A 21,195-nucleotide genomic window follows, 5' to 3' on the forward strand; every position below is an offset into this window, starting at 1 on the left:
CATTTCGTCGATCGCGTGGTGGCAGGGCAGTTTCGTCCTCCTCACCGTTTTGCCGTGGAACGTGAATCACTCGTTTCTGTGATCCCTTTGCTTGACTCGGGGTTTCGTTGCTGCCGAGCCGACCTTCTTCCCCTGTTTCTAAAGTCTTGCGAGATTTTATCGATAGTTGGTGAAAACACGTGGCCGCCGCCTCGTCGCTCGCATTAGGCCTCGTCGAAGTCGGTCGCGAACTACGGCGATCTTTGGGGATCTATGAAACCGACGGTGTCGGTATCGAGGACATTATCAACTGGTCCAGGGTGAGTGTGCTCCGACCACGGTGTCATTCTTTTTATTATAGGCGTTGAGAGTTGACACCCTTTAAGAGGCGCAGTGCGTGTCTTATTGTGTTGACGCTTCTGGATTTGACCTTGGCGTTCTCGTCAAATATGCCGCGATCTTATCGACCGCCGAGTAGTTCTAATAAGGGGCTCGGGACACGCCCCTCTATGGCCGCCTCGGTGGCTCCGAGGCGAGAGCGCCGGCCTACGGATCCCCAGGTGGCGGGTTCGAATCCCGACCGAGGTGCCCGCAGTATGACGGAGGCTTATTGCGGAGAAGGCGCCGTGTAACCGAGCTTTCGGTTGCACGTCAAAAGATCCCCAGGTGGTCGAAATTAATCCTCAGTCCTCCGCTGGGGCGTGCCAGATGCCCGTCGTAGGTTTGGCACGTAAAACCCCCAAATTTGACTTTTGGGACACGCCCCTCCCTTCATTTCTTAGGTTGTCAGTGCCTACATGCACTGTAAGAAATACCTGCGCATCTACTTATCCGCAAAACAGTCGAAAAGCCAATCTCTGCGATCTACGAAGTTGGCTCAGCGAATGATGAGGCGGAACATCTGTTTAAACCTCGAAATTAAGTCTGCGCTGTGGCATTACGCAATGCAAAGCGTCATGCTTGCATTGCGTAATGCCACAGCGCAGACTTTGTTTTTAGGTCCTAAACGCATGTTCCGCCTCATCATTCGAAGAGCTGATTTCATAGATTGCAGAGATTGGCTCTTTGAGTGTTTTGCGGGTAAGTAGGCGCGCAGGCCTTTCTTCATCTAGGATATGATTGAGCTCGTAGTTGGAATGTTGACATGTGTCTCACCAGGACACGTGTTGAAGTGTTTATTTTTCGCTGTCGCTCGATCGGGGTGTTAATTTGAGTTTCTATTGGGCTCAGTTATCGCCATTAATTTATCGGGTATTTATTCTGTGCTTGTTTATGCATACGCTGTTCAAATTTTCTACGAATGTTGAAAGAAGAACATAGTTATGATTATATTAAAGATGGTGTTGAGAGAAAAAAGAGGCAGAATTCATGACTCAATATTTAATGAGGCATCAATACTCTGGCCGCCCAACATTTTACACTGAATATACCTCTTAAGAAATATGTGGGCGGGTCATTTTAATGTTCATTGCCAGTTTTTTTCTTTTTATTTTTGACGGTAGAATTTTTTTGTTAAATCTACTTTCCTCTTTATGAACTGTTTTGAAACAGCTCGAGTTAAATTATAAAGTAAAATGATAGTTATCATTTAGAAGCCGCCAATGTGATCAACGCTAAACTTTTATCGCATTAGTTGGTGCACCAAATGAGCAATTTCCACTACACTAGCAGTGGTAATAAGAAAAAGACACGGAAATGCTAGAAAGAGAGCACATCGTACGTTTATGTTGACAGTGTCACATAGTTTAAACCACGCTTCAGATAAGTCGCTCTGCTGTAGGCTAACTTTTTTTATTATTTTTTGTTTTAAAGTTAGGTCATTTTTTTTTTAGATCAGACTAATTTTACTGTGGCTGTAAAATATTGGTTCCTTATCACTATACGCATCTTTAAACACCGCACGTTGTTGAATCGATTTTTCCGATTATTGAAAACAACGCGAAAAGAAACATGATTGCCGCAATTTTATCAACTTTTTTGTTAATGAAAACCTGGCCATACTACGACAAAAACAGCGTAATGTTTTTTTTTTTTTTTTTTTTATCGGAAAAGTTGTGTTGGCATTACTTTTGCGCGATCTGATTTTCTTTGCAAAATCTAGGGTTCCGTGGTGCGGCTCGACCGGAAGTTGGATGGATGGATGGATGGATGGATCTGGCTAAACCCTGTGAATCGGGCGGTGGCTTGCGCCACCTAGCCAACATTATAAATCTAATTATATGTTTTGAAAGTTGCTATGTGCTCTATGGCGCCATCCCGTGGACACCTGTCTAACCAGCCGAACAACGGACATGTGGCGGGCGTTTCAAAAATGGACGTTTTCTCAAAAACAAAACACGTGGAAGAATGCTCCGGCTAATGCTTTGCCATGGGCACCTGTCGAATTTATAGTAGTAGGAAGTCTTGCGAGGGAGCGCGGCGCGGTTTGTGAGCGGGAGTACGAAACTAAGCCTAGCCTCGACGAGATTTGTCTCTGGCACATCGCTAGCCGGCCATTCGTAGGCCGCTGGCGATGTGCGGCGATGCGCCATCGCTGGCGATTAATTGGGTATTAAACAAAAATAAACTCTGATAAACTCCTAATTTCCGCGAAAAAATAAAACCCGAAAAACACCCTCCGAATCAGACTAAAAATAAGCTCCGAAAACAGGGAACCTTGATTATACCATTACTTTCCGAGTTTTCGTCTCCATCGTTTGCATTCCGATTTGACTGCAAAAATATGTGACATAACTGACAAATGAACTCAGAGGTAGAAATAAAGCTCACCGCATCGATTTGCTCCGCAGATGACTGCTTTAGGCTCGTGTTCAGTCCCATATTAACATTTCTTGTGTGAGGACCGTCTAAAAACCGGTCTCATTTAAATCACGATTTAAGTTATCTTGATCATGATTCTCCGTCCTCGTTCCACATTTATGTAAATCCAATTCGAGTGAGTGTTATCATATTTAATACTGACGTAACCGTGATAAAAAATAAAATAAAATACGATATACGCACACGATAGCTCGTGTGCGTATCCGCGTTTGAGAAACAGCCCCAGTCGTGTGCTTGGTGAACAACACAGGCTGCAGGAAAATTACGAAAATTAAACAATCGCTTCTTGAGCCAATGAGCATGGTAACTTGCTGGCGCCCCATTAAGCAGCTGATACTCGTATTTCAGTTGAGGTTTTAGTAGCAATTGAGGAGTAATTTTGACGGATATGCGGGTTGTGTCTTATATTATGCACTATGTCCCGCTAAAGCGATATTTGTATATTATTCGGGTTGAAATATGAGTTTAGTTGACTAGCTATTATGTAAACTGCTGAATAAAAGTATATTTGACAGACAGAGAGATACTACTTAAAATCAGTCAAATGGTTCTAGCCAGTAGCATGGAGACGAATGCGGACAAACTGAAGGGAGTCTTCATCGGAGATTCACGCAGAACCTCCCTGGGCATTCAACTTGACGTCGAATTCTGAACGGAGAGAAGCAGTATTTTTTGTGGCCGGTCAACCTGAGGAATGTAGACGTATATTGCTGCTGGCTTGAACGTGGGTATAATATAAATATTGGAGACGTGATAGGTCACAATGCCGTGACAGCTTCCAACTTTGCGAGACGCGTCCCCCACCTTTTGAAAGCAGACAATTTCTTTCATTATTCGTATGCAGCGAGCAGGTTTTCCGGAATCAAGTAATTGTGATATCAGCCCAACTCCTTCGGTGTGGTCCAGAGGCTTTTTCGGCGAAAAGCAGCCAAGATGAATAGCCAACGCACCGACCGGCGTGGGTGGCTCAAACTTGAAGTTAATCGAACGCAACCAAATTCAAGAAAAGCAGCTATCGAACCTTCCCATTCACTTGAGTGCAACATTGGTGTTCCCTCCAGTGAAACACCTCGTCTGTCATCCTCAGTTCACTGTTCTACATGTTTATCAAAAAACCACTTATCAGTTACCAAGTAGTCGTCACTTTGAATTTGATTCGAGACAGACAAGAATTCAAAACGTTTTTCCGTGATTCCTCCCCATCCAAGAAATCGAAAGCACGCGACCGTGTGTTGTGGAGTAAGCGGGCTTTCAAACACGTGATGGAAGTAAACAATCTACTGAGGCTTCAGCACACTAATGAACACTCAGGAAAATTTAAGAAATATTAGAATCTCCATCACATTGTTCGCCACCGCGCCGACAACACGTGTCCGCGAAAGTCGCCGGAGACGCGGAGAGGCGCAAAGCGACCTGTTCCGGCTGGTTCCCGGTTTTCCCACTTGGTGGCGTTCGTTTTGTTGGAGTCGCGAATAGTTCCATTTGTGAATGACCGCCGAATTCTGTTGCTCCGCTGCATTGCCAACCGCGATGACGGGCGTGTAGTTTGGGGGGGGGGGGGGGGGGGGGGCAATGCGCGCTGGAGGCTCTGATGAGAGAACCAGAAACTCGGTGTCCCCAGAGCACCGGACTGCACGTCACTCCGTATGTGGCTCGGAAGAAGGGAGACATTCCCATACTTACGATTACTTGAAAGGATAAAACATCGAGGACGGGAACGGAAACAGGACTTCTTTCAATGAGCAACAACGCAGAATGGCACAAAATATAAAATTGCCTCCAAAGGTTTCAACGTTCACGAAGAAGAAAAGGGAAAAATTGTCGAAATAATGAGAAATTTACTATAAAATGAAAAGTTTAAAAAGCGCTGGGCGTCACGACGAGGTATCAGTAATTTAGTTATCTCGGTGTTAGAAATTTGGCCTCTATCATTGTCACTGATAATGAAGGTGCAGAAATATTGTTGTTGACAGTCCCAAAGAGCAGTGCACTATACAATTAAACGTTTAAAACGCGCTAACGTCGCGACTAGGTATCAGTAGCCTGGTCATCTCTGGTGTTAGGAGTTACACTTTTGTCTTAGTCATTGTAACGAAGGTGTAGCAATGCTGTTGAAAGTGTATACGGCAAATGATTCAATGATTTTTCTCCCGAATCTGTTGTTCTAGTATTCTTGTGTCAGAGAAATAAGGAGTACTAGTCATCGCACGTGCGGCTGTGAACGACAATTGGCTGAAAAGACTCGTTTGATGCCCTTGATCCTTCCAAGTTGTGTTCTGTTTCAGTTCGTCCGATGTACTGACTGCCGAAGTTTTGTAGAATTTAATAAACATTTCTTTTTTCGCACTCTAGGAACATTTTGGAATGTATAACATTGAACTCTCCGAGACTGTCGCTCTCATTTACTTTTTTACAAATCTTCTTAAGGCGCACACAACAGGACAAAAAACACACTGATGTCGAACTTGGACACGTGACAAATCTTAAACGCTGCGCGGAATGTTGCATGTAGGGAATCACAGCGAAACGACCTTTGTTTTTGGCAACCGATAGCGGAAGTTGTGTCTTGAGAATTAATCTCTCAATTATGTAATGAAATAGGTCCGCAGGAAAGACTGTTTTTTTTTTTTTTTTTTTTTTAACCACTCATGCTGAATCTTGAGGCTACATTCGGAAAAATGCGTGCACGCCTTGGAGAATGAGGACTTAAAAAGCGACCTCACTATGGCATGTTTAAATGACTTGGAATGAGAACAGGTGGAAGAAAGAACTGGCTTCTCCGATCCCTGCTGGAAGTCCCAACAGAGACCTGAGGAATGAGGATGCAACCGAAGATTCAGGAATTGTAATACTTGCTTTGAAGTGTTTTCCCGCGTAAAAGTTAGTCCCGCTTCACAGTCTTCGTCAACTTCAAAGACGCTGTGAGCGGATACAACGTCTGTGTAAAAGACTAAGTAATCGTCGACATACCTAAACACTAGGCAACCAAGAAAGAAGTTGTCCAATCGATAGTTGATAGCCCTGTCAACAGAGAGAAGTAATATTTCACCAAGGACAGGTGCAAGGCAAGAGCCTATACACACTCCCTTTTCTTGTCCGTAAATCTTTCCTTCTTATTCTACTAAAGTGGACTGCAAATAAATATTTATGTGGTCGATGAAGCCGTCAACCAAAACACCGGAGAAATTTTGAAAGTAATTTTCCGTCCCCGTGCTCGACGTTTTATCCTTCCAAGTATTCGTTTCTATTCAAGAACACGCTCGTTTTCAGTTATTATTGCTACAATAAGTTAACCAAACCAAAAAAAAGAAAGAAATGTTGCACGGCTCCTTAGTTAATATTCATGTTCATGAACGGAAGTTGCTTCGTTAGTTGTTAAATGAGCAGTGCTATAGGTACATTTTGCAAGGCGGTTATTATGACCACAAAATCGGCGTTTTGTTCGCGTTTTATTTAGATAAAATGGTGGTCACGAACAAGCTTTACGGCTGAAGTTACCGTCTCGAATGCGCAGTTTCGACCCCCCTGAAGTCACCGAAATCTTCAAAGGCGCAGGGTGTGTCACAAGTGCCAAACATATTTCCACTCCGCAATAAAAACTCTAGAAAAGTGATCATAATAAACCTTGCGTTTCTTCCGTTGTCTCTAGCCATAGTAATTTTCACAAGAACCTTTCAGTCCTAAGTGCTTGTTATGTTTTGGCTACAGGTGCCGTGTTCAAACCCAGGTCTGGGTTATCTTGGACCACTACAACAGAAGCGTCGCTGAGGGCCTGCCTTCATGGCTCTTCATCTCCCGTGGACACTCCTTCTGGCCGCCATCGCTTGCACCTCGGCGCACGCCCTGGGACTCCGTGAAGCACGCAAGTGACCCCTGATTGCTTCTCGAGGCGAACGGCTAGACTACACTCCATTCACCTCTAAGTTGACAGTGCGGTGGAAACTACGCTATTGCCAGACCAGTCAACCGCCTTCCTTTGATCACGTGACTTCCGCTCTCTGCATGTAGGTAGGGTTGGGAGCCTGCCAACGTGGCAAAATCTAAACTTATGACTGGTCCAGCTGGCACGTGTCTTCCACGGCACTGCCAGCTAAGTGGCGAACAGAGTATAATACATGCAGCTTATTAAGTTTTGTGAACGAATGAGTGGCCGAGTAGCGGCTGGCAATTTACGGAGTTTGTCATGAGCAAAGCAGTGCTGACTATCATCTATTGGTGAGACGACAACCGAAGCCTGCCGACGTGAGTTAAACTTTAGCCAGACCGCGAATGAATGCAGGTTGAATGAAATATACAAAGTTTTCGGGTTCAATAAAGTGGTGCAGGGCTTATGACGCGCACGGCAGCAATTGCTGAAGCCAATTTCGCCTTTGCCGTTGTGTCCTTTAGGCTTGTTTGTTGTGTAGGATGTGCAGCGATTGTTTTTGCCAAATTCTTCATGCGGAGGTTGATTCGACTTTATGCGTTTCTTCAACTGACATAGCATTATAGACGCTTTGAACACGCGCCCGATTGAGCCGCTATTGCCGACCTTGTCTTACCGAGACGATGCCCAGCCACTGAAGCGCAGCGTTGACGAGCCACCATTAGGCCTACGCTAGGGAGGACACAGTAGCACTTCAAGTGGCAGTAACTTGTTCTGCGGTTGCAATGATGAAGTGAAGCGAACGGAATAAGAAGAAAAAAAACTGAAAATCAATTATGGCGGCCCCCATGCACAGCTGCCTGAAAGCGTCTATACTTAGCATGGAAATCATGTACTGTTTGATACATCATTGAGAAAGAAAAAGACAAGAGTCCTCTCCCACTAAGGAAATTCTGCGTTTATTATCGCCAAAAGTATATTATTGGAGCTTAGGTTACAGGAAAGCAAAATAGTTTAAAATATACCGAGTATTTTTTTGGATATAATGCAGATGACCAGACCCTCACCGGGTAAAGGTTTTTTTCATAGCATTTGCAAGACAAACGTCGTAGTGTCGTATGACCATCGTTGACATACTCAATCAATCAATCAATCGATCAATTTTATTTACATCATACTCAAAATATGCAACCCTGCAATCGCGCATGTGTTTCTTAAAAAAAACTTTCCATGTTCTTTGGTGGTGTCTCACCGAGTTCGAACTGACCGTCGGTCACACAATTATGTAAAAGCCACTCCTTCTCCAAACCTTGCCTGACGCTTTCGTTATGCCCGTTAGCTAATTCCAATTCAAACAAGTCCTTAAAAAAAGGTGAGAGTTAAGTTTTATTACGCATTTATCGCGCTCGGCCGACATCAGACGATAAAAAAATCGTCACGGTCAGTTGGCTAATTTACTCAAATTTGTCGATTAATTTGTTCATTATAGGTACGAGGGGTCAAGTTGGAATCACAGTATTGACGGTAATTACTGTTCGAGGCCAGACCAGTTTTAATAATATGCGAAAATGTAATGTATTTGTATGGATATTAATCGATCAAGCTTCGCGTTGTTTCTCCTGATTTAAAAAATGGCGCTCAGAAAGAGCACCGCAGGCCATGCCCACACTGTCGCCTGGGAGAGTAACATAGTCGCTTTAATAAAGCCGCCACTATCTCGGCAGCATGTCCTTGGTGAATGCGCCGACGACACAAGTGACCACGTGACTGAAACGACTATACTTCACTCTTCTCAGCATCGACTGACTGCGCCAACTGCACTCGGTGCACACTGTAGTTTCCGATTTACCAGTGCTTCCTATATCAAAACACAACTATGAGTACATTGCCCTCCATTTTTCTGCATTGCACTACACTTTTCAGCAACAATGCAGGCTGGTGCATGTAAATCGAGTGAGCAAACTGTAAACAAGACTAGCAGCGCTTTTTTTTGTTGTTTTTTTTTGGAGGGAATTTTAAAATTAGGCAAAATAAGTGCGAATAATAATAAAACACAATATTTGACAAAACCAATGGTGAGATTTTGAAAATTCTCACTATTGAACAGATTTTCTCACCCTTTGCAAATTCATTCAATGAGTCGGGTCTCCAATAGCAAGTGCCTTGTATACTGCAACTGTAACGTGACCCCTGAAACACAGAATTAAAAAGTTAATGAATTGGTTTTAGCTAATTAGACAAATTACAATGACGATTGTCTCGTAATTTTCTCCGAACCTGAGAAATACATTTTGAATATGGCACCTCTTTAACTCCCACAGAATTTTAAAAATTGTAACTAAAATCGAACACTCTGCATAAAGTTTGCTGATGTGATGATAACTCTCTCCAAGTGAATCTGGCTTGCCCGTGAATGAGGTCGCGCCGCCATGTTGCTCTGGGCAGAAGGTACGACGTAAGGCGATGTGCACGGCTCGTTCGTTCGCTTCAGAGGGATACCCGAGCACGTGTAACGCCGTGCAACAGGAATACAACAAGCATAATTGGCTCCTGTTTCGCACACGAATGTAAAAAAAAAAAATTGCAGTAAGGCTGCATCTTTTCCCATTGCTAGATATAGGCCGCCTGCACTTCATCCAGTTTTTATGTGTTTTCCTTAGTCTTGTCCTGAACCACGAATGTGAGGTAGAGATACATACATCCAGACCGTACATTTTCCTATTTTAGTTAACCGAAAAAAAAAAACACCGATAAACAATCCCTCCATGTCAAAAGATACCAAATCGGTTCAACCCAAAACGTCGATAAACAACCGTATGCGTCAAAAATACCGGCTCGGACAATACCGAAAAGCAACGTTTTCTGAAAATGTTTTCTTCAGCTAAAAGTGTTTTTCGAAATACCCTTCCCTCATAACCGTAAACTCTTGGCTTAAAAAAAAAATCACCGATATTCATTGTTTAAAGTGGTCGTCCGAAACAAATAACCAGTATACATCAATATTAAAAAAAAAATTAACTTAAAAAAAAAACATACCTTAATATTTACGGCTTACCTACGCCTCACCAGCACGCAGTCGCTTCTGTCATCGTCCTTTGCTCTTTTAACACAAAATGTATTTGAGTGCAGGAATCTCCGGATAACGTGGGACGAAACGAAACGGAAAGCATTGCGAAATGTGTAACTCCTACTTTAGAGGTCAATCGGTACAAAATCACACCATGATAAGGAAAAGAATAATAATTGATTCGAAATAAATAACAAAATCTAAACTTAACCTGACTGGAATCGAACCCACGACCCCATGATTACAACCCGGCACACACCCCCACTGCGCATTATCTGTCATAACATATTAAAACACCATACATAAGTACTTTCTGGAGCACATTAAAATGCTCCCATTTCGGTGAGCGCTTTGCAAAAGTCGAGCCTCTCGGGTTTAAAAATCCGGCTTAAAAAGACACTTTACACCTGCTTAACCAGGCAGAAAAAAAAAAAAAACGTACTTATTTCGCATTAGGGTGGGCAAAACGGACGGCCATGCGTGACTGTGCCTAATAACATATGTCGTACCGTAGCCTCCTCTATACGGAGAAAGCCTGGCACATCGACGACGGAGCCATAGGGCGCGCGGCCGCAGGAAAAAGGAGAGGAGGAGCGCGCCGAACGGTGACCAAGATGGTAGCGCAGAGCAGAAAGGGCAGACCTAGACAGCGAGCGCTTGGGTCATGAGCGGCCGCTCCCCGAACCACGCTTGTTTTTGTGTTTTCGTCACCGTCGTTTTCGTACTCTGGGAGAAACGGGCGCGGCGATTCGAAAGGGCGCAGGGAGAAACGGGAAAGGGTGGACGTTGAGTTTCTCCTCTCCACAATAGCGACAAGAAAAGAGAGAGAGAAAAAAAAGATTGTTTCTGCGTTTGGCCGCTCGCTTTTTTGTGGCGCTAGCAGGCAAGGTTCTCTCCGCTCCCGTTTCTCCGCCCCTCCTTTCCCATTTACGGCGGCCGTCTTTTCTCGCGACGCGCCAGGCTTTCTCCGTATAGAGGAGGCTATGGTCGTACGGAACACCATCATCACACGCGTTGCGCGCCAGAAGGGGATACTTGCAAAGAGGAAATAACACGTCTGCTCACTGTTTGAACGCGAACACCGGAGGCCGGCGTTTAGTGTTCGCGTTTGAATAGTGAGTAGAGGCTTTGCGTCACTAATCATTCCCAGCACAGCTCCGTGTTCTGACTCCCACGCGAGCTCTCGCCTCCTCCTCGCGCTCAGTTTCTACACGTATAAAAGAAATTACCAAAAAAGTAACTGCAATGTTCACAACAATTCCTAAATAATGCAACGGAAACACATTTTGTGAATACAGATTTTATCTGAAGGATCACTGTCGGAACCGGTTATAACGAAGTCAACAGGAATCGGTTAAAGGCCGCCGTACAGTTCGCGCTTTCCACTTTTTCTGCGTTTCCTCCTCTCCTGCCCTCCTTTCCTTCCTTCACCGCCCTCCCCCGAGGGAACAACACGGAAAATGGATTACAAGACGCCTCCGTTAATCCGGCCTAACCCACCGAAGAGGGGGCCTGCTGCTTGACCAAAAATCATTTCGCTGCTCAAAAAAAAAAAAAAAAAAAAAAAAAAAAAACGCCGCGGGCAGCGACCGAATGCGCTTTGCCGGATGCGCAACGCTCCGTCCGCCTTGCACAAGCTTGTATGCATTGGACTAACATTTTTCGAAGCGCGGCATGTTTAGTGTAGGTCCTATCATATGGTCCTGAAAGACTTCCCTGTCCGCCACAAGCTAGCCAATAATTCAAGAACATAACGACGGCAGCGCATTCAAACAGTGTAAAATAAAATGTATATAATATTTATAAGAACACCGTTGTCTTCACTGCTTGCCTTTCACATTTTTAGCGCTGCAAATAATCGTAATCAAACTATTTTTATGATTGAAGACCCCTCGTCATGCATTGACCCCAAGATTACGCTTACGAGAAACATGATTCTGCGCGGGAGCGGCTCGAGTCACAGTAAACTTTTTTTTTTTTTTTTTCAACGTGGATTTTGCTTTTTAGTTTAGCTGAGGTAAAACTGGCAGAACACGAATCGCATACTTGGAAGGTATATACCGTCTGAAAACTCATATAGCTGGTTGAGTGAATGCAATACTATCGCATTCGTTGAAGCTTGATTAGTTGATTTGAACTTCAACAAATCACACGCAGCCATTCTCCCTATTTCTGTTTACCCAATCATAGTCGTTCCCTCACGATGCAATACGAGTACAAGTAACGGCAGTTTATGCAATGTTGACGTTGCACAGCCGTGATCGCACGGTTTTTAGAAGCGCTATAGAACCAGCACAAGCGTCGAATTTCGGTACACTGATTGATTTCTGTCTCACCGCCATGACGCCACACGAGAAAAGCGATTTCGTTCTGTCTGTGAAATTAGGAACACAGAAATCAAGCTATAATCCCGGTGATAAAACAAAGCGGAATGGATCTCTGCAGCCAATACCCAACCGTTTGCGAGGTGACTAGACGAAAGCATATATTACCTCCGTGCCTTCACCCTCTGCACACCGCCGGAGAGAGTCATATAAACTCCTTGGAGCTATTGTCAACACGATTTCGTTTGCAAGCCGGTAGTTTGACTTGGCTGGGAGTCGTCCCTTTCATAGCTCTCTATGAAACCAGAAAGGTAGATACTTTTCTACATTGGGTGGGTTTGCCCGGGGCCTCCAGTTATTTCCGGCCAAAATCACACTGGAGGCGCTTCAGCAATGTTCACTCTGGTCGACACACGTGCACTCTAAAAATGCCAGTCGTCTGCCTTCCCAAAAGATACTTGAAGAGCCAATCATAGAGACCGACGGATAACGAGGCCGAAATTATGCTTGTACCTCAAAAAAATTATAACACAAATTTGGCCTCGTCATTCTCAAACTGGTAGCCGGACGAAATTCTCTATGCGTATTGCAAGCCAGGATTGGTAATAGTAACATAAGATACGTACGGCAGAATTCCCTGCCATAAATAAAATGATTTGGCTAACGCCAAAGTAACGCGAAATAGGTGCAAAGAGTTTTGCAAAAGGGGAGCGTAAACCGAAAAAAAGGGAAAAAAAAGACAGAAGAAAAGGAGAAATAAGAAGAAAAAAAATCTCTGGTGACGTGGCCAGAAAAAATTCTGTTCATGTGATTTTTATTGTCACGTGACCGAACAAAAGAAATAAACGAAATAGAAAAAGAACACGAGAAAAAAACCATCCCCTGCCCGGTTTCGAAGCTAGGCCCTCTTGATCGTGAAACTAGCGCGCTATTCGTTGCGCTTAGTTGCACCAACGTAACTTTTTTTTTCTTTCTTTATTGCAAGTTGCGCCAACATAACTCTGCCTGTAATGCTCACGCATTCTCACATCATAGGAGAAAGCTTAGGTGCCTTCGTAGTTTTTCATGTATGTGTTATTTTTATTTGTGGCGAGAGTTCACTTTCCAGAATGCTTTTAGAGTTTTGGAGCAAAACGAGTTTTCTTCATCCGAGTCACCTTCTAGAGCCAGTAGACCGCACTGGGTCCTCCGGCTAATCAAGCAGCCATTTCCAAATTCTCTGACGTGCCCGTCCTCGCATCCGAGGTCACCGTTTGACAAGCTTATCTTCCACCTGGTAGCCGGAACCCCCACGGCAGCTTTGTTCCGTCCCCACTCCCTCTCGAGAGGATGGCTCGCCCCGAGGCTAATCCCATTCTTTAGACGCCCTTTCCACCCAACGCTGGCCCTTTCCCTCCCCGTCCCCCAGCTTCGGGAGAGAAGGTTCTTCCCTGCAGAACGTCCCGTTTGTACAGCGGCCTTTAATCACTTCGCTATATCCGCTATTTCGTTATAACCGAGTTGGGTTATAACGAAGTGCAAAAGGGAATGGGAAATAGTGATCGCTTCGCTGTAGCCGCTATCTCGTTTTAACCGATCTCAGCAGTACACACTTTTTTAATGAACTTTCGTACGTTAAAAAAGATTAGCCGCCCCTTACTTTCTCTTTTTTACAAGGTTCCCTGGGCCTGTTTGAGAGGTGCATGCCGGACCTAGGCTGCTTCCGGAATGGCGGACATTGGTTTCATCTCTTGTACCGGCCCCTGTCTCTGCTACCCGACGACCGGTACCTAGTCAACACCAGCTTCTTGCTCTTCACCCGCAACAACCCGGAGGTGCAGGAGTACCTCCACACCTCTAGTCATCGGGACATGGAAGAGACCTTCTTCAGGCCGTATAAGCCGACGAAACTCATCGTGCACGGCTTCATGGACAACATCATCGTGGGAAACTGGATCTTCGTGAGTATCCTCTGGCAGAAACCAGTGCAACACAAAACAAATCTTAAAGGTAATGTCCGGTCAAATCTTGTGTTCGAGAAAATAATTGATTTTTAATTGTTTTTTTTTTTTTGCCTCGAAACGCATCGTCCATGCATTATGAGAAGTTTTTATGCCCCTCTGCGTGAGTAATTGAATTTTAAACTGCTTCATTCACATGCTAGCGTAAATGGTGACTTCGTTGGCAACATTAAAGCTCTGACGTCACATAACGCAAAGCGAACATTTCCGTCTCGTCGTTTAGCCTCCAAGTGAATGGCGCAGCGTACTTCATTTCTGTTATTGCGCTCGACTTATTTCGTGGATGGGTCGAGCTTTTTGTTGGGCATTTGGATGCCACAACTACCGGGCAGAACCTGCGATCCACGAGACGTACTGCGACGAGCAAAATGAATAGTCACCGTAGGGAGCATAGGGTTCCCGTCAAGATTAAGATCCCATTTATGTAGCAATCATTTCGTAGAAGAGAGCTACGAAATTAACTCTAAGCGGACGGGAGGCACCAAAGCTGAGGTGGGGTGCTGTGGCAACGATATTCAACTGCGTCCACCTACTCCTCGTCCAAATCGGATCAATTCGTTTGATTATGCAGCGAAACTGAAACCAACCACTAGGCCATCTTAAAACGATGCCAGAAGTTATATTTAGCACGCGTGCAGCCCAATCCTGCTTGACACGCGTGGGAAAATGGAGCGCGGCTACGATTCACCGAGCTCGTCCGAGTAAAAAAGTGACGATCTAGAAACGTTACGTGCCTTTTGAACGATTCGCCGCTCGCCTTCGGCCCGCGGACATCGCCTCCGAGGAAACAACCCGCAGCCGCATCACTAATCCAGTGGATCCGCCGATCTGTGGACCCAGCTACCGCTTCAGAGGCAAACTTTGTATCTTTCTCTTTGCAGGCTCTCCTTGTCCAATCGGTGGCGGTCTCAGTTGTGTTGACGCGAAACGACAAAAGTTTATCAAAGCTAATTAACGGCTTTTTCCGACTAATATCCTACTAAAAAGCACGACGTTTTATGGACACGCTTGGAAACTACATTACAAGAAATGGAGACTATACTTTGAAACAAAATGCAAGACATCTATCGAGCAACGCTTGTTGTCTTGACCATCCGACGATCCTCTGCGATTTGTAACGTCACGCAGCAGCTATGAATATCAGCCAGTGACATTGGCGAAAATTGGGGTGCAGTTTCATGCACACACTCATGAAAGGTTTAATTATCACGGGGACAATCATATATAAAAATAAAAATGTATTTTTTTCTATATGAAGACTCCCTCGACATGACGAGCTTAAAAACATAAATGCTTCCGGTTTCAATCGGGCATTCCTTTAACAAAAAGTGAAAGGCACGCGATTACATTGCGTTTCTCAAACCTTGCTTTTTTCTCCCTCAAATTTATTAGCAGAGTTACTCCAGTCGTAGCTTCCGTAGGTTCGTTGGGGCACAAGGTTCTTAAGGGCTGTTTATACTCCAACGTCCACGAACGGAACGCTCGCCGGCGCAAACCGACGTTCGTCGGCCACTCCGCCGCGCCAAGAAGCGCCCGAACGATGGTGTTTACAGTACAGCGTAGACCAACGCTGGTCCAGCGCGCCCCAACGAACTGTCCCACTTCGCGCATGCGCGTCTCCGTGGCAACCGGATCGTCTGTACGGGTTATCTATGGGCGGTAGCTTGCGCCACCTAGCCTAGATGCAATCGGTCAGTGTGGTTCGTCCTCGTGTTGTCATGTCGCGCTTTAAAACAACCACTCGGGGTAGCGGTTAGCAGTTCAAAAACAAGCAAACGAGGGTGATAACGAGTGAAAAACTAGCATTTATTTTCTCGTAAGTCACACAGATGCGAACAAAAAACAGAAAAAAAAAAAAGAAGCTTGATATCGCGTTTGTCGAACCTACCTGCTGCGCAGGTTCGCCGGAATCGTGCCAAGCGACTCCGGCGATTCCGCCGGAATGCTTCGATGAAATCGATGCACTCGATATTCCACAGAAACCTCTTTCTGACAGATAGTCGGTGTGCTGTCATCATTGTAGACTTTCACGCTGACTTAAGGGACGGACACCGAAGAGAGCAGACGATGCCTAAATTACGCAATGTACGCGTTCGAAATTGTAACGCACTTCACAAAGCCTCTACAAACAATACAGGATGCAGTCCAATTGTCATAGCATAGCGCTACTATGTTTTACAAGCTGAGATCGTTTACAAGATGAGACAGCCCAATTGAAAATTTCTGGCCGGCTAAATAGTTCAGAGGTCTCACTGTGTCCGCCGTTCGCGTGCATTCCACGACGCTTTTTCGATCGGGAACCACTGCCGGTGAGTTCGACTAGCACATGATTATAAATAGCAGACACATTAGGCCGTCCTTAATTCTAGTTAACTCTACCTTTGGCGCGTCATCGAGCTTCCAGCTTTTGCCGGCACCCAAAAAACACGGCCCACCTGCTCGTTAGGTCGATAGGCCTATCGAGAATCGAGGGTAGCGCATCCTGGGAGCAGTCCACATCCACGCACACACTCGCCCAGTCAAGCGCACGAACGTGAAATGCGCACCCCAACACGGGAACACGACAACAACATACGACACACAGCAAGAACGACAAGTTCAGATCCCAGAAAGTAGCATCTCGCACACTCCGACTGGCCCCAACAACCGGATTCCCGAGTGAGCTCCGCACTTGCGCGAGGGCTTCTGGGATAGCCTCCGTCGTCGCCGTCGACGTCCAACGTTGAACGTAGACCATGTCCAAGTCCGTCGCAAGCTGCGATGGCGCGCGTCGAGCTGCTCAGCGCGGCGCCGCGTTCAACTTGACGTTGGAGTATAGACACCCGTTCGCAGACAGCGTCAGCAAGCGTGAACGAGCGTGCGCGCTCGTTGACGTTACGACGGAGTATAAACAGCCCTTTAGGGATTCTTCGCAGACCCCTCCGCTAAGCTCTCTGCAAAGAGGAAGCCACTAATGCGCCTGCGCGCCGATGGCCTTGACTGTAGAGTTCAGGGTATCCTAGCGGCCTGCGGAGAGCCGTTGCGGGACGGCGTAAAACACCTACGAAAACTACCTTTTGTCACGACGATCCTCGTCTTTGTGCGTTTGGTATTACCGGCTAAACAAAATTTTGCACGATTGGTCCAGAAATAGTCTGAAAGCCGACGTACTGCGACAACCTCGCAATCAATATTTTTTTTTTTTCGTGGCTTGATTTTTTTAAGGAATACGAAGAGCTGCCCTTAATTAAGAACCAAAAGTGAAACCTTCCCGGAGCTACGTGCTTTGACACAGAAACTTATCTTAATTAAATTGAGCATCTTAGAATTACTTTGGTTTGTCGTAAGTTTTGTCATTATTATTCCCACATAATGAGTTGCAAAAAAAAAGTACGGTAGTTGATATCGCCCCAAGTTATGTAATGACCTAGGATTTTCTTCGATGAGACAAATGTTGCTCCAATGACGGCGGACAGGGTTGCATGGGGTCAACGGTGGGTGGTCCGCCATGTCGCTGTGCTCTCAGGAAATGAAGGACCGCTTTTTGGACACCATGGACTGCAACGTAATCGTGGTGGACTGGCGCGGCGGCAACGTACTTCCGTACACCCAGGCCACCGCCAACTGCAGGGTGGTGGGCGCCGAGATTGCACACCTCGTCAAGACCCTAGAGGTGAGGTCATGTTTGATTCCGCATCACATAATGTTCACGTAGTCACGTGTGATTTTATATCGTCACTGACAGCTTAAAAACGACAAGGTCTGGTATAGGTTCTAGGGTTCTGTGCTTTGGGGTAAATAAAAAAAGAATCCAAAAACAATCGCCGGTGATACTTTTTTTTTTCAATTGGGATTTATCCGAATAAAAATTGAAATTTCGAGGTAACAACGGCAAAGAAAAGAGTTGGTGTTTTTCAAATAGTTTTATAAAAGCGAAAAGTCAGAGGTCCCGAGGAAAAGCCAATTCACTTTCCATTGAATACTTTATCTTCAGACAAAGAGGGGTTTGCTCTTTAGCGTCTCAAAGTTCGTTCAAGAGAACATGTCATGGTACCTCTGGGTCTTCACAAAAGCCATTGTTTAGGTTTCCAGTTTGGACCATGTGCTTCTAGAGGAAGGATCGGGGCGAAGTTTTTATAAGAGTGAAAGCTATGAACCTATAGATTTGATCGAAGTGAGAAGGGAGGGCTGTAGCTTCCAAGGTTACCAGCGACTATGTCTCGGAGTTCGGTTATTTCAAAGTATCGACTATTATTGAAGCAGCAGTTCTTTGGAATATTTGTAGTAGGAGAGTTATTATTGCCAACGGCAAAGGCGCTGATTTCAAATGCAGTTGCGGAAATATCATTCGATACAAGCCAGTTCTGATGAATTATTGTTACGTATGTAACCGAACATTATTATTTTTCTCTTAATTTTGAAAAATTAAGAACACAGTGAAATTAAACCTAAAATGTCAAACAATTTCAAATCATACAAAAACGAACTCCGAAAAACACCCTCCAAATCTCACGAAAAGTAAGCTCCGAAAACGCGTAACCCTATCTACAACGGCCTCAGCATCAACGGTCAAGGACAGCAGGCACCAACGGGCAACTGAGGGACGACCGCGCATCTCTTTGTTTTCTCAATAGTCTCATCTCATGTCACTATAGTGCCTGGTACGCGTCTCCGACTAGTGTGTTTACCGCGTCAAAAAAAAAAAAAAAGTGGCCTCTGGATTTCCGCTTTATGACGTCACGGAAGTGTCACGCTTTCGCCAGTCCCGATCAGGGTGTAAGATAGACAGGTGGGGAAACGGCTCGTAGAAACCTACCGCAGCGCCGTGACCGGATTGTGTACTCGTCTGCTTGCGGGTGGCTTGCGGGTACCCCCGATTTGCGACAGATGGCGCTGCGGCGAGAAGAAAAAAATTGGAATCGAATTCGGATGGAACTCTATGGGAGAGTGCGCAAAATAAACTGAGAGCACGACAGTCCTCCATTGAAAATCTACGAGAAACCTTCTCCATCAGTTTAACCGGTCGCCAGCGTTCGCCCACCTGGAGTGAGAGTTCGCGGTGCTCAACATAGATGGCGCCACAGAAAAAGAGAAAACCGAGGGGGACACAATCCGGTCGCTCATTTGGCTCTCGTTTCACCACCTGTCTATCTTCCACCCTGGTCCCGATCCTGGCGGCGTTCCAACAGCTGTGGTGTATCTGGCAGACGCCTGCTCCACTGTAGGTCGACTTCCGGCGTCGCAGTTCACGGAAGTATGCAGCCGGAAGTTGGGACGCCGCGACGACAGCGACACTCGCGTTCGATCCTGCTTTTCGCCAGCATTTCTACAACCAAACGCCTAGATCGCGACATCCGACAGCAGAGCACTCCGGCTTCTGTGACGTCATTTGTTGCAAGACTTCGGGACCACTTTCGATGTATGGGCTGGGCAGGACGCTAAGCACACAAGTCGGAGACGCGCTCCAGGCACCATACTAATACGGACTTTACCCTCTGTACAGGAAAACGCTCTGTTCACAAACAAATCAGCGTTTCACAAACAAACCAGGGTTTGCAGCAAGACGGCACTCCGCGTGCAAAGAAACATGTCCATGCGAGATGAAGCGTCTGCGCATGCGCACTGCAGACAGCAGTGCCACCGCAGTGACTTGACGCCAGAGCGTTGAGTTGGTTTACAGGCGGATAGAAAGAAAAACGCTGATGCGAGGACAGGCATACCGACACCTCGTAGAGGAGGAAGCCTATAGTGTTGAATTTTCCTGCGTCATTAAAAAAAAACCACTGTCGGCCAGAGATTGGACACGACTAATTGGACAAGTCGTGTCCAGTCAGAAAGAACACGGTTCCTAGCCAAACGCTGACGCCGTAGTAGTAGTGGAGCAGAAAAATTCAACACTTCGGCTTTCTTATCTATAGAGGTATTGGGCAAGAGAGCAGATAATAAATACAGCGCTGGAATCAACGAGCATCTCGGAAGGTTCGCAGGAGTTCCTGCACAAAGTCGGATTAACTAGCCATTGACTTTTCACTCCCCATTTGTTTGATATTGATGTAAGTAGAGACGAAGCAGAAACACGTGTTTGATAATATCTTACAAATTTATAAATATATGCGGCTAGATCTTTTTGCAGACATAACGATGGTCTCGTATTTGTGAAACTGTAACGACCCATTGCGTCTTGCAAAGGGCAGCGCGAGAAGATGGTTATATTTTAACTTGCCTGTCGACAGCAAACGTTTGGCGCGAAGCAAGAGTCTTTCCACTGCATCGGGCACAGCTTGGGGGCACAAATTTGTGGCTACGCCGGAGCACGTTTGCAGGGATTGGGTCGCATCTCAGGTAAGCACGATGGAACCGTACAGGTCCGCCAGGCCGATAACAATGTATAAAAAAATAGTAAAAAATTGTTCCCAAGAAATTTGGAAAAAGGTAACGTAACGTACCCCAGAATTCATAATTTTTATTATACCCTATGTTTTGAAAGAATGTTGCGTGTTTAGATGCCTAGTGAAACTATAGCTACAAATAACAAACGTTGTTCGCAGGAACACCAAATACACCTCGTTTTTTCTAAGAGTGTATTACCTTGTGGCGGTACAACCTGGAAGCTTTCTGGCAGCAATCTACGTTTCAGAAACTCAAATAATTTTTTCATTACAAAAACAAAAAAACCCATTGGTCGCGTAGCAAATCTAGGATGGGCCGTGCAGAGCGTAAGTTCGTCTGCTTTCTTTGCAGGGGTTGCTGTGACGTCAGAACGACGCTGAGCTCTGATTGGCTCAATTGGAAGGATAGGGGGTAGACCTCAATGCTAGATGCCTTTTAGTCTACCCACTATTTTTCCGATCGAGCCAATCAGAGCTCGGCGTTCTGAAGTCACCGCAACCCCTGCTCAAGAAGCAGACGAACGTGCGCTAAGCATAAAATTAGACACTGACAATATAAGAAACGCAGGGCGTAGCGAATCCGGAAGGTCCCGTTAGCCCCATAGGAGACGAGATTGCTGCGCTATTTGATAAGAACAACGAAGAATAAATCAAGAAGCAAGAAGCGTGCGCATCATAGTCCCAGCGTTTATTAAGCTGTCACGAATCTTAAAATGAGCTGTGAGGAAACTCACTTTCCTATGTGAGCAAACTGAGGTGTTGCCTTCGTAGA

At 45.5% G+C, this 21,195-nt stretch overlaps 1 protein-coding gene across 1 annotated transcript in view; it reads left to right on the top strand.

Annotated features, from left to right (window-relative positions):
• The window catches only part of LOC8050562 (pancreatic triacylglycerol lipase), a 67,740-nt gene that overhangs the window by 34,803 nt on the left and 11,742 nt on the right, over nt 1-21,195 (top strand). Inside the window, exons 2-4 of the mRNA XM_002433810.4 lie at nt 13,712-13,995; nt 17,561-17,707; nt 20,268-20,376. Of these exons, the coding sequence (XP_002433855.4) occupies nt 13,712-13,995; nt 17,561-17,707; nt 20,268-20,376 (540 nt within the window). The remainder of the gene's footprint in view (nt 1-13,711; nt 13,996-17,560; nt 17,708-20,267; nt 20,377-21,195) is intronic.

The sequence above is a fragment of the Ixodes scapularis genome, unplaced genomic scaffold, assembly GCF_016920785.2.
Source record: "Ixodes scapularis isolate PalLabHiFi unplaced genomic scaffold, ASM1692078v2 PGA_scaffold4__175_contigs__length_147842914, whole genome shotgun sequence".
NCBI lineage: Eukaryota > Metazoa > Arthropoda > Arachnida > Ixodida > Ixodidae > Ixodes > Ixodes scapularis.